This window comes from Juglans regia, chromosome 1 (genome assembly GCF_001411555.2).
Source record: "Juglans regia cultivar Chandler chromosome 1, Walnut 2.0, whole genome shotgun sequence".
NCBI lineage: Eukaryota > Viridiplantae > Streptophyta > Magnoliopsida > Fagales > Juglandaceae > Juglans > Juglans regia.
Window position 1 is genome coordinate 17,394,986 of NC_049901.1, and position 14,351 is coordinate 17,409,336.

A 14,351-nucleotide genomic window follows, 5' to 3' on the forward strand; every position below is an offset into this window, starting at 1 on the left:
CGCAATAGAGGCATATAGCCAACTGAGGACGCTGTTATCTTGTTTAGACCAGCGTGTATAGTCTGGATTGAGGGTGTTATCTGGGAGAGTTTTGGTTGGAGCAAGGTTGGAGCCATCAACAAGACCAACCATGTCATGACTCTTCAAGAAAACAAGAAATTGGATCCTCCAGGTAAGATAATTGGGGCCATCCAATTTGGAAAACTGGGGAGTAGTTTGGGAAGAGGCCATTGTGTTTGTGATGAAGTGGGGAAGCAAAGCGTGTAGGATCTTTGTTTGGCATTAGCCTTAGTGGCCTGATACCATGTAAGAGTCTGAAACACGAATATGGATGAATAATGAAAAGCCAACTTACCTTTCCGATACATTTCATTCACTTTAACTAATACATTAGTCAACATATAGGTTACAGCTTTACAAGTTAAATATGAAAAACAACAAATTTATAGGAGCAAAAAGATGGCAATGTATACAAGACAAGATCAAGGAATCAAGGAGTAAAATCTGGGATTTGAATATGTGCTGCACTTTCAGAATTTCCATTTGTAGCTGCTGCTTTGAAAGGCTCTTTAATGTCCGCTGCATTTTTGGCTATTTCAGTGGGATTTGGTCTAACAAACAGCCCAACCAACCTCCCCGTTGCCATTACTCCTCTGTTTTAAAGCGCCAAAACAGAGCAATTTTGTGCTCTCAGCCCAGATACCTCCCATGCACGACCACCCACTTAAAATCGACGCCAACTGCACCCAAGCCACCATAAGCCTCTGCTTCACGTTGGCTTCAAAATGTACATCTTTTTTTTCTTGATTTGGTTTTTTGGTCGGCTTCAAATGGAGTTAACATCTTTCTCAAAAGGACTAGATGGGATCCGCATACCAAACTATGGTTTTAGAATCAATGCGAGATGGGATTTGAGAGTGAGAGAGGGAGAGAGAGAAGCCAAACCCAAAATTGCGGAAGGAGTGTGGAGCGTTGCGCTTAGAAGGTCGCTGCCAAATGACGACGACGACACTCGCTCTCTCAGATGCTAAGCTACCTTTCGTCTGCTTTTGTTTTCGTGTTTTTTTATTTTTTTGAAATGTCAAAATCGGCACGTCCCATGCATTTTCATGTTTTAAACCGCAAGAGAAGTCTTGAACAAAATAAAGTCGGATTTTAAGAATAAACTACTAAACTGAAATGTAGTTTAGCTACAAACAAAATATAAGAGTGCGAAACTGGTGCATCATGATCAACCACTGCCTCCGTAACCAAACTCCTCATACAGCAAGCTGCTTACTTCTCTGAAGAATTGGGTCCACGCTTCTTTCCAAATCCAACTACGGCGGTGATGAAGCGGCGATTGTACTGCATACGCTTGTGGGCGCAGCCTCGCAGCTTCTTCTTCTTGTCCTGCTCGGCCACCTTTGGAGTCTGACCCCTCACCTTTTCGGCACATGCCAGCGATCCGTGAACCTTATCCATGAATTAGTTTGCTTCTTGCTGTGATGGAACCGCCGGCAAACACTTGACAAGCGAGAGGGATCAGACCCTGAGAGGCTAAATGTGTTGCAGCTTTGTTCTCGTATTTTCCTTCTGGGTTTGCTTTATTTTTTTAAATAATATATATATATCGGCTGACATCACGATTTCCCAACGGTTCCCCAACCCCCGGTTGGCTGTAGCAGTATAGGATTATTGATGAAGATTATATATGCTTGTTCTGGTTTCAGCTTCTATCTATTTTGTGCAAATCAGAACCACCCGATCAATGACAGAGATGATCTGTGACCCTAGTCATGATCGATGCCGTTGATCAAGTAGTAGTAGTAGTAGTACTGGTGATTATGGCGGGACTTTGAACCGGATTTGTTAATTTGCGGGAGAACATTATATTAGAAGAACTGAGTGCAGTGATAACCATCAAGGCAAAAGTGACGAACACTGAGACTACTGTTAGTAGAAGCATTAAGGTATGCGCTATGCTGCCTGTCACCTCCTTCGCATACTCCGTCGAGGCCAGTGCCAGCACCGTCAATGGGAACGAGTATGCCCACCATGCTATGCTGAACTTCCTCATCGATCTCTCGAATAGGGTTGGCCTACAAACCTGTTAATTTTAACCATTTTGAAGTAATTAAAAGTCAGTTCTAACTTTATACAGATGCAGTTGTAAAATCCAATATGATCAGCGGCAAATTAGGAAAGTTAAATGGTTGCCGACAATATTCTCAACCGTAATGTTGGCGCATGCACGATCGTGAAAATGATGCTTAAAATGACTTAACGTTGGTCCAATAACGCGATATCTCTAGCTTTCTTAATGAAAATGACTTGAATATTCTATGAAGATGTTGAAATTATATTCCTTGATTTTTTTTTTTGTCTTTTTATCAATTCTTCCTTCATAAATTAAACATGTATATGATCCGTGAAGGATATTCCAATAAATGAGTTACGTACCAAGGAGAAGAAGAGGAACAGTGAGAGAAAGAATAGCATCTTGGATGCAACGTCAAGCCTTCCAGAAATGGAGTCCCAGGCTAGGCTTGCCATGCTTGGAGCCGCTATGAACAGAAAGAAGGTGGGCGTCAGCATTTCCGGAAGACTATTGCTTCCCGATAGCCTCTGATATAGTGTGACAAATAGCACCAGATAATGTATTATGCCCAATGAAAACATAAACACGGCACTCTCTGTCCAGCCCATTCTGGCTGCTGTCATGGCCCCCACCAAGTTTCCTATCACCGATATTTGACTTGTTGGATTAGCCATCGTCCACAACAGCCATGGCCCTTTCGTAAACCACTGGCCATAGAGCTTTACGTCTAGCACCAACACCGGGACAACAAATGCGCAACAGAGTGTTTGATAAAGAATACTGCTTGGAGCAAGGAAGGGTGATGATTGGAGTAAGAGGAGCCATGAAATCCATGGAGCAAACAGGTAGTTCACTCCAACAGGGTGGAAGAACTCTTTCTTAACCAACTCAAACCGAAACAAGCATCTTAGAATGTAGAGAAGGGATTGGGAAAGTAGTGTGAATAGAGCCAGTGACCATAAAAGGGAGAAAGCCGTAGGGGGTAGCATTGAAAAGACTTGCCGAAAAGCGTGCGGATCGTCTGCTGGATCTCCCAGGGTCTTCCACAGCAAGGCCTGGCTGCAGAGAGAGAGGCTAATCCTAAAGTAGCCTGCATGAAATTTAGACAACACACTTGATGGGGGTTTTTCAATAATCGAAGCTTCAAGATGGGGTAGAATTATACTGTGACAACTGATCTGGGGTACGTCAATGGCGATCTCTATTTGGGGTTGGGATTGTTTCTCAGCCATTATCAAGTTTGGTAGATTTTAGAGTGCATGCTCTAGGAATCCTCATAATCCTCATAGTGGTGCTTATATATATATATTGACGGGACCTTGAAGCTGATGTTGAAAAGAAGGGAAATTTTATTTGCAGTTCTCAACAGGAATTGTAGTCTTATTGATGAATATGAATAAAAGAAGAAAAAATATTATTTTAAAAATGATATTATTATAATTTTAAAATTTTATTAAATATAATTGTATATACTTGAATGAGTAATTTTTAAACAAAAATTATACGTAGACTAAGTCTAAAAAAAAAAAAAAATTTTATAAGTTTTAAATAGATAAGTCTCATATAAGTTCTTGTAAAAAAGTAAACTCTACATTAAAAAATGTAAAAAAAATTATTATTTATTAATTAATCTTATTATTTTATAAAAAATTTATATAAAATTTATCTATTTAATATTATTAAAAAAATAATAATGTCTTACGAAAGTCTACTTGGGCCCGGAGTAAAGGTGGCTGACTCTGCTAGCTACTCTTTTTGGACTTGGTTAGTTTGTAATGAAATCATGATGAGTTGTTTTCAGCTCTTTACAGCTAGATCAGTACTAGTATTGCTTGCATGCATATATAATAGTGGGATCCACGCGATCGATTAATTATGTATAAATACAGTACTCCATGATTTTAGTTCCCAAGAAAACGTGGTGATTTAGCAACATAAAGTACTTGCAGGCATGGTCAATGTGGCATTATCGGATTATTCTTCAAATTAATTGTCTCCTTAATTACAAATTAATTTCTTTTTAGTTATTTTTCCTTCTGGTCACGACTCACGAGAGGATATATAGTACGTAGCAACCCTACTCACGCTTAATGGCTACATGCAATCAATTAATTAATTAATTAATTGCATACATATACATTATAAAAAAATTACTTATTTATTATCAATTATTTTTAACGAAATAATTATTTTCAGTTAAAATGAATTTATTTTTACCGTAAATAATCCTTTTTGTCACCAAAAAAAAAAATTATAAATACTCATTTTTCTTGTAGTATAAGTTGATCTATTAATAATTCTTTTTATTTTATCGCAAGAGAATCAGAATAAGGTTTTGTTTGGATTCAAAACGTATTTTATCTCATCTCATCATTATAATTTTTTTAAATTATTATACAAAATATTATACACAATTCAACTTTTTTAAATTCTAATTCAATTTTTTCAAATTCTAAAATAATAATAATATTAAAAATAATATTTTAACAATATTTTTTTAAACTTTTATATTTTATATTTTATTTAAAATTATCTCATCTAAATCCATACCAATCCTAATAATGTGCCACATACAATAGTCAAGAAAACGTACTTCCTATGTCAGTAGTTCAAAGTGAAAGTGATAAACCAGTCGCGCGCACAGTTGTAGATAGTCAGAATAATGTTCCACAATAGTCTATAAATAATGTTTCCTATTATATATATATATATTATATATATATATATATATATAAAAATATATCCATGCATGTCCTCCATGCAATTTGTTACCATGCAGGATATCACCTGATTAAGAGTCCGATCGTAAAGATAATATATATTTCCAGAAATCAAAGGAAGGTGATCTAGTTCAGGAAAGCATATATATATATATATATATTAGACTTTTGTTTAGCTAGCTTTATAGATTGGAAACTGTTATGAATTCTGAATTTGAGATCTAAAATATATTCTGAATAGATTATTATTTTTTATATATTTTTTTAATCATTATAAATATTTTTTAAAAAAATAAAAAAATCATAACATGATTAAAAAATATTTTTTTAATCATTTAATAAAAAAAAAATTCCATTCGAAACACATTTTGGATCCCGAAAATATTTCCCTTATAGATTATCGATCCCCGTTGTCTTCTCTGCAGGTAATCGATCGCCTTCACGAGGACATGATGCTCGATTGTGCAGGAAAATTCAAGGTCAGTACTGCCGTCTACGACTCAATTGATTGCAGGCTGTTTACATGATCAGATCAAAGTGATCTGATCTTACGGAACCCCAGTACTTCTGTTTTATAATTTATTTGTTTTTATTATATTATACGTAAGTATTACACAACTGATCTACTAATTGATAAAATAAATGAATTTCTTACCGGAAGTATCTAATTGTTAAATACATATATATATATAATTAATAATATAAATCTAGTGAAAAAATCACTTAATATAAGTACTTTAATTTGTAGGCCGTAATTGCGAAGAAAAGTAATATTAATTGGTCTAGATCCATGTATGTATGTTAATGCGCGTACGTACGTGCTGCATGGTGGAGGACAGCTAGCTAGCTGCAACCACTAAAGCATAAGTAAATAAATAGGTAGAATTAAATGTCAAAGCCCCCATTAATTACCATAAAAAAGTATATATAGATATAATGGCTCCCTTGTGGTACGCATAACTATTATAATAAATTATTTATAATAAAAATAATTATTTATAACCAAAATAAACTTATTTTATCAATAAATAATCATTTTCATATAGAATAATTTATAATAAATAATCAATTTTATTGTAGTATTTAATATAATTATGCATGCATACATGGTTGGCATTGACGTGTTTTGGCTTTCTGTTAGATCATTAGAGAACGCATGCATGCACTGACTCTTTAATTAATTCGTGCCCTTTTCCCCCAACCAAGGCCAGCCAGGTCCAAGTTGTGGAATCCACTGCCTATTATCCATACTCCTGTTGTACTCCTATTGTAGTTATCCGTAGCTTCAAGTTATTTTTTTTTTTTTTTTTTTGTCCTTCTAAATGCATACGATCGAGTTAACAAAAAGAAAAAGAAAAAAAAAAGAAAGAGCCTTTTCTCCTAAATGTATAATTCTTTTTACAACCATGTTTTATAATGAGAATTTTATGATAAAATGATGTTATTTTGATAATTAAGTTATTTTATTAAAATATTTCTCATTTGAAAGGATTGTAAAAATTTTTTTTATCTATATTTTTATTTTTTAAATTCCTTATTTGTAAAAAAAAATATGATTGGTGTAGTATCTAAATCAGTTCCTACAGCTAGAGCTGATAGTGAGTCAGCCTCCTCTTGCAGTGTAAACTCTTCCAAAGTGATTGTCTTGATAGAAAAATCAAACAATTTCAAAGTGACGGTGGAAGAGAGTTAGGGCAGGTTTGGGGTGAGATGAAAATTTTGTATTTTATTTTAGTATTTAAAATATTATGTTTTAGTATTATTATTGTATTGGAATTTGAAAAAGTTGAATTGAGATTTGAAAAAGTTAAATTATTTATTATATTTTGTATGGAGATTTGAAAAAAATATAATGATGAGATGAGATGAGAATTTTATATCTCATCCCACCTCCCAAACCTATTCTTAGGAGTTACTTGGAGAATGAGAGGAGGAATTTTTTTAACAGTAATGAAAGGTTTGAGTTTGGATATTTTATTGAATTTTAAAAAATGAGAGAAAAAAAGTTGAATAAAAATAATATAAAATTAAAATATTATTAAAATATAATTTTTTAATATTATTTCTGTTTTGAGATTTGAAAAAGTTGATTTTTTTTTATTTGAAAATTTGAAAAAAATGTAATGTATGATTAAATGAAAAAATTAAATATTTGAAATTGTAAAATATTTGTATTTGATCAATAATATTTAAGAAAGAAATTATGATAAATTTTGATATGAGGTGAGATGAGATGAGATGAAAAGTATTTTCCAAACAATCCATGAGGAGGTTTGAATAATGAGTTGAGATAAGATGAAAATTAAATAAAATATTATTAGAATATTATTTTTAATATTAATTTTATTTAAAACTTTAAAAAATTTGAATTGTTTAGTATCATTCATAAAATGTCTTGTCCATATACCTCTTAGAAACTAGCCTTGGTCCCTTGCACACTCTTGTTTACTGGCCTCTCGATTAATATTGGATAGAATAATGATAATCATGCACATACATTCTATAATATATTTTATAATATATATTTTTAAATAAAGAAATTTTTATAAAGTGATGTTATTTTTATAAATTAATTTATTAAAATATTTTTTATTTTAAAATATAGTTGTGTAATGTATTGTGAAAAATGATGTGTTTATGATATTTTTCATTGGGTAGAGTCCTTTAAGACTGCTGTTCATCTTATAAACCAATTACCATACAACAAGTGTCCCACATGATCACAAAATCACCTTATCATCAACAGTTAAACATGATTGATCTAGACTTTTCTTGGTTAGAACTTTCGGTTGTGCGTGCTACCTGGCCTCTTTTTAGGCCATTTAATGATAAAAAACTCATGTTAAGGTCAAAACAATGCATATTCTTTGGTTACAGCTACAGGCATAAGGGATATAGATATCTATATCCTCTCATTAAAACAAAGTTTATTTTAGTCGCATGCAGCGTTATAGGCATTCACATTTTCTTGGCTCTTCTGCAACTGTGCCTGCCTCAGCTTAATGGTATGGCCATTAAGGCTATTGCGTCCAAAAATAAAAGTGAGGTATTTTATTTAATTATTAAATAAAATTTTAAATAATTTTTATATTTTTTAATGTTTTTAAGGCTGTATAATATTAAATTTAATATTTAATACAATGAATTATTTATATTTTTAAATAAACTTTTTAAGATAGTACTAAATTGAGACACAAAATTTATATTGATGCCTCATTTTAAGTTGTTGTGTTAAATATAAATTAAAAAAATATTTAAAGATTTTAAATAAAATTTCATTTTATTGAAAATTCTTTCATATAATAATTTATATTTTATTTTATTATAATTATGAATTTCGCCTTATTCGTCAATTGTATTGATTGCTCCCTTTTTGTCTTCCTGCATCCTCATTCCATAAATGTATTTCTATTATATGTTGACGTTTACTTTCTGACTTCCTCTTCTGCCCCATCTCCCACTCCCAATCTCGAGCATGACTACTGGTATGATCAAGGTCAACTTATGCTCAGCACACTCCTATTTACATTATCTTGTTACGTACTCACCCAAGTCGCGCGTTGGTATTCAAACATCTCGTGACCTGTGGCTGATGCTAGAGCGCATAATCCTTACTCAAGTATAGTATAATGCACGAATCATGAACATTCACCCACACTAAAGAAAGGTAGTCTCTCCATTCAAGACTCTTTCCAAAAAGACAAAGCCAGCGTCAACTTCCAAGTTCACTACCCTATGAGACATGATTCTCAATGTCTGAAACCTCCCATGGTAGGGCCAGCACTACTCAACAGCCTGATCTGAATCAACATGACAAACAAACCTCAGCAATTCCAACTAAAGATAAGCCGACAGATGAATATTATATAGAAGTGATAAGATTGAAGAGTCGGTCTTAGGTTAATCACGTTGTAAACCAGTATACAGTCTAATCTACTATCATGATCATGTAATCCTTTACGTTTTCAGCTTTTCATATATATAAACTAATTCATTAATATAAACTAATCATGAATTTATAAATTCATTATAATTATAACCAAAAGCTCTAGATGCAATTCGTGGGAAGCTACGTACTTCAATATCAAATATCTTATAACTTCCAAGTTTCGGATATTTTCATTTTTCACCACAATGAAAGAAAATGAGTACTTGCTGTTCACCCGAGCCAATCGGGTCGGAACATTCACTTTCGACCCAACTCGATTTCAAATGGATCGGAACATGAGTATTCTGACCTGATCTAGTTTTTTTGGCAAAAAAATTATGAACCCGATCTCTGTTCCGAAAACATGATAGGGTTAATTTTCCGACCCGATATTATTTTATTTAATTATTTTGTTATTTTTGTGGGATAAGGAATTGGTCTGGCATGACTACTAGCAGTTTAAACTAAGTAACGATCAACAAAATAAGCATGCCTCCATTTCAATGTTGGGTGAATTAAATAAAATATTGTTGATGTCAATGGAAGATAAAAGCACTAAGGTATTGGAGATAATTGTGGAGAGCATCGTGGACAGAGATAATAAACACAAATCATGACAGAATGACGTACAACTAAAATTATGGTGTAGGATTTGTCCTATATATGGACTCTACAGCAGTAGCCATTTTATGGCATTCAATTTGTATATTGACCAAACGTAAAGCATTGACTATAAATAAAGACTCCTGCACCACAAGGAATTTGCTTGTGGTTTTCACCAAAATCATTATTTTATAATGAGAATTGTAACAGATTTAAAAAAGAGATTATATAAATTAAATTTATAAATTAATGTAATTTTATAAAATTTATTAGATATATTTTATAATAAAAATAATTTTATAATTTATATTTTATATTAAATCACATCAATTTAAAAGTTTATTTTTACGTAATTATTTTATAATTAAAATATTTGCTTTTTATAATCTTATCACAAGGTATACGAAATTGCAGATAGGGATTGCGATTTTTTTTTTTTAATATTTTCTTCTTTTAATCTGAGTTTTTTTTATTTCTTCAAATCTAAATGTAAGATTCTTTGAGATATGAAGTTTTTTTTTTTTTTTCTTGTTCAGATTGTGTATATGTTAATAGTATGCACCTTTTGATGTAATTGGGCTAAGGGAAATACAAATGAACGTTGGAAGAAGCAATAACAACTGTGCACAAAGGGTGTTCTTGTTTGGTTTTCGTGTATATGGATATAGTATTTTAGTGATTTTGTAGAAATTTCAAAATCCTAGAAATCTTCCTCCTCAAATTGGATGGGTTGATTTTTTTTTCTTTTTTAAATATGGGTGTAATGTTCTCCAATGAAGAATTTGTGAAGTGTGAATTGGGAGAGAGAGCTCGGGAGAGAGAGTTAAAGAGTCGACGATGAAAGAGGATTTGTGTTGTGTGCGGTATAAAAGGAAACTGAATGTAATTTTGTAATACAAGTAAGGGCAAAATTGAAAATGAAAATGTTAGACGAAAACACCGTTAACCCAACATTCACATTTTTATATATATAGTAGATATATATGAAGAAAATATATGTGTGTGTATATATGTACCTTTCCTTCATATATAACTACCCAGATGGTCAGATGAAAGATGTTAAGAATAGGATGAAGAATTCTCTATCCCATGACACACCTGATATTGATTGACAAGCATTTATATAAAGACAAGCACAACCCTTTATAAAATTATGTTTTAAAATAAGAATATTTATGCAAAATGATATTATTTTTTGTAAGTAATCTTATAAAAATGCTCTTCATTTAAAATATAATTGTATAAAAAGTTGTAATTTAAACAGCCAAGTTCAATTAGTGACCATTTATCATGAGAACTTTGCTTTAACATTGTTTTCAACGTTAATTCTTTTTTTTTTTTTCATATAATTTGTTAGATCTACACAATCTACACAAAAATCTTATATAAGTAGACTTAAACAATGATTTTATAAAAGCACTTATATAATGTGTCATGACACATCAAGACATGTCAATTTATAAATTTAATTTTTTTTTAAATTTCTACGTAGACCAAAAATTTTATTCTCTCATTTCATTTTTGTATAATATTTAGAGAGGACCGGAACAAAATATATGAATTTTGGAGTTGCCTTCTATAATATGTGTTTAAAAAAATAGTAATGTTATGTACAAGTCTCAAATAGACAACTTGCATGCAAGTCATTTAGAAAACCGGCTTAGACTGGCTTGAACCGGTGGAACCGGTCTGGTCCGAGACTAGTTCCTTTAGTTCCAAAACCGGTCTAGTTCCTGTTTTATGATTTTTAGGACCGAACTGAAACCGTTCACTATATTATATATTTTAAATTGAATTTTTAATATATATAATATAATAATATAAATTATAATAAAATTGATTATACATAAGATAATATTATTATAATTTATAACATAAAATTTTAATCTTAAATATGAAAATTTATTAGATCATATGTTTAAAGCATAAAATATATATTAATAATATTTTATGACCTAATAAATTCCTTTTGATAAATACATAATACATTAATAATACTAATATACATTAGCATATTAGTTACATGTCACTTTAATTAATTAGTAATAATGTATATTACACCACTACTTAAGAGGGCGAAAATGGGCAAGTGAAAAACTTATACCTAGCCTGGAGTCCCAAAATCTTTATAATATATATTTGCAAAGACATATATAGAATGGTTTGATTGTTAAGCACTCACTACAAGAAATAATATTTTTTTCGAGAAAATATTTTGTCACTAAAAATTGAATTTTCGTCATAAATTATTTTTTGCGGGGAAAAAAATTCGTCGCACATTCGTCGGAAATATCTCGTCGTTGATAGTTATTAATGACGATAAAAACATATCGTTGCAAAAAATACTGCATTTAGCGACGACATTTTTGTCGCAAGAAGGGTCTAATACTTGGTCCCAAAAAGTCCCCATAAAACAAAAATCGTCGCAAAAATTAACGCAATTGTGACAAAAAATTTGTTCCTCATTAATATTAGACAATTAGTTCGTCGCAGATATGAACATTATAGCGACCAAAATAACTGTCACTAATAGAAAATTATTTGTGAGGAAGTATTGTCGTTGCTAAGCTAATTTTTGCCGTCAAAATTAATTTATCACAAATAATACAATAAAAACCTAGTGTCTAGCATAGGTAACGAGTTAAATTTGTCGCTATTGTTTATTATTGGTGACGACTAACTCTTGTCACTACATATCATGATTTATAATTAGCGATAAATATTTATCATCATAAATGATGACATGCATTTAGAATTAGTGACAAATATATTTCATCACGTATGATTGCACAATTCTTCATTTTTTATAAATAGAATACCAACTAATAATCAATATTAAAAAATAATTAATAACAAATTCTAGTTCTATAACAAAATGCATAAAATTAAAGCCATCATTTAAATCTAGTATCATTGTTCATAAAAACACTCAAATAAAGTTTGTTCTTTGCAAACTAAAATAGAAATGTGAAATTAAATGTCTCTTTAGGACTCTCTATGAGTCTCTAATTGTGCCATAATTTCTGAGAGGCGACGATCATATTCACTTTGTTTCTCTACCATATTGTTGATATTTGATTGCATAGATTCTGCCATTTGCACCGATTCCTCCCATTTCTCCTTATAAACCTCCATCTCATTCTTGTATTTCTCTACTTGTTGAGTGAGTTGGATGACTTTGGATGAACGTGAAGATGATGGAATAGGTATGACATAATTTCCCAATCCTTTGGCATATCCAGATTTATGCCCTAAAACCTCGTTGAAAATATCTTCTGCAGTCCGTGATGATCCGGCAGTATTTCTCTCATTCCATAAATCTTTCATCATATGCTGCAAAAGCAAGAGAAAGTTTGTCTTTAAAAAGTAAGTTAGTATATGTATGCATTGTACTTGTCTAAGTCCAATGCATAACCCAAATGAAATAAAATCAATTAACCTTAAGAAATAAAAATATCATAAAAGAAAAAACAAACATCAGCAACGTCTCAAAATTGAAATTAACTTTTTATTTTTATTCATTGTTGTACAATATAGTTTACAACCATGGTTAACATAAGTGAGTAAGAGGTCTCATCTCAAGTTTCTAATACATTATTTTAAAATAATCATAATAATCAATAATGCAGTAACATTCTAATTACATGGTGCCATAAGACACCAAATCTAAAAAACTAAAAAACAACAATGTAAATATCAAATACTTGCACATAAAAAATAACTCTGCATATAACGTTTAAGTTACCTATATCAGTTCATCTATGAACTATAGTAAGCAAATAGTGCAAGATGGCATATTCTAACTCTAACTCAAGATGGAACTCTATATAATAACTTAGACAAAGACAATGACAAAAAAAAATTAGATTCCTTAGACCAATAAAAAGAAAAAACTAGAAATATAACGTCTACATAGTATAGTTACAATAAAAAATCAAGACTCAAGTTGAAATAAGGTATTTCGCTAAGAAATATACATTACTTACATAATTTTCTTCTGCTGTAGGAGTTGTGAAAGAGCCATCTTTCGAGTGTGTGAGTTTGTAAAAATCAATCAAAGTAGTATCCTCCCCACGCTTCAACAGATTAAAAAAAATTAAAAAAACTCTCTAATATTGAAAATCACAATGTATAAATGACAATTAAAAAATACCTTTTCTTCGAGAAGTCGAGCAAATGATTTTGATCCCGCCACATGATTAACTTTCAAGTTGCTTCTATTCAAAGCATTTTGATCACACAATTTCTATATATATATATATATATATAAAGAAATAAACCAAAAAATACAAGTTAATTCTAGGAGTAAAAATATAAAGAAAAAAAAAAAGAATTGCAAGGTTTATGAGTATGTAACAACTAGTTTCTTTGTCCATCCTAACTCAATATTTATTTTATTTAGAAATGAAACTAGTACCAACCAACTAGTTCTACCCTTAACATATATACACATTTTCAAGACTCCAATTCCTTCACAATCCTACTATATATACAACACCCACCATAAATTTCAAGTTTACATTATTTGTAAATAATATATATATATATATATCAATTTACATTTATTTTCTCATAAAAAAAATAATTTTTATGCATGTTTGTTATTGACGAAATTGATACTAAATAATACAATAGCTTATGAATATATACGTGACAAAATTTAACATTGAGATACCTTATATTTTGGGTCTGCCCATCGATCACATAATATTTCCCAATCAGCTTGATTCAAATCATCTGGGACATGAGCAATCGCTTCTTCTTTTGTTGAGTATTTCTTAAATATCTTGTGCAATGTATGATGATAGTCATTGTAGCTTCGTTGTAATTTTGCTTTAACACTCTCTTTGACTTCATCTTCATTCCAGTCAAGGAGGAATTCTCCCTAAAACATAATTAAATTAAACAAATGTATTACATAATTTTTAAACCAAAACAAGAAAATAGTAAATAAACACAATGATTACTTACGCGGACCCGAGCGTACAATTCCTCCTTATCTACTTCAGGGATGTGCTTC

At 31.0% G+C, this 14,351-nt stretch overlaps 2 protein-coding genes across 2 annotated transcripts; both read right to left on the minus strand.

Moving 5' to 3' along the window:
• Window positions 1–1,087: 1,087 nt before the first annotated feature.
• LOC108990468 (40S ribosomal protein S30-like) lies at window positions 1,088–1,576 on the minus strand. Its single transcript, XM_018964442.2, has one exon. It carries the CDS (start codon window positions 1,462–1,464, stop codon window positions 1,276–1,278), a length of 189 nt encoding a protein of 62 aa, XP_018819987.1. The 5' UTR covers window positions 1,465–1,576; the 3' UTR covers window positions 1,088–1,275.
• LOC108990467 (S-type anion channel SLAH1-like) lies at window positions 1,482–3,399 on the minus strand. Its single transcript, XM_018964441.2, has 2 exons — window positions 2,443–3,399; window positions 1,482–2,089 (listed from the first exon to the last, which is right to left on the minus strand). The coding sequence occupies exons 1-2, from the start codon at window positions 3,310–3,312 to the stop codon at window positions 1,796–1,798; spliced, it is 1,164 nt and encodes a 387-aa protein (XP_018819986.1). The 5' UTR covers window positions 3,313–3,399; the 3' UTR covers window positions 1,482–1,795.
• Between the last annotated feature and the right edge of the window lie 10,952 nt (window positions 3,400–14,351).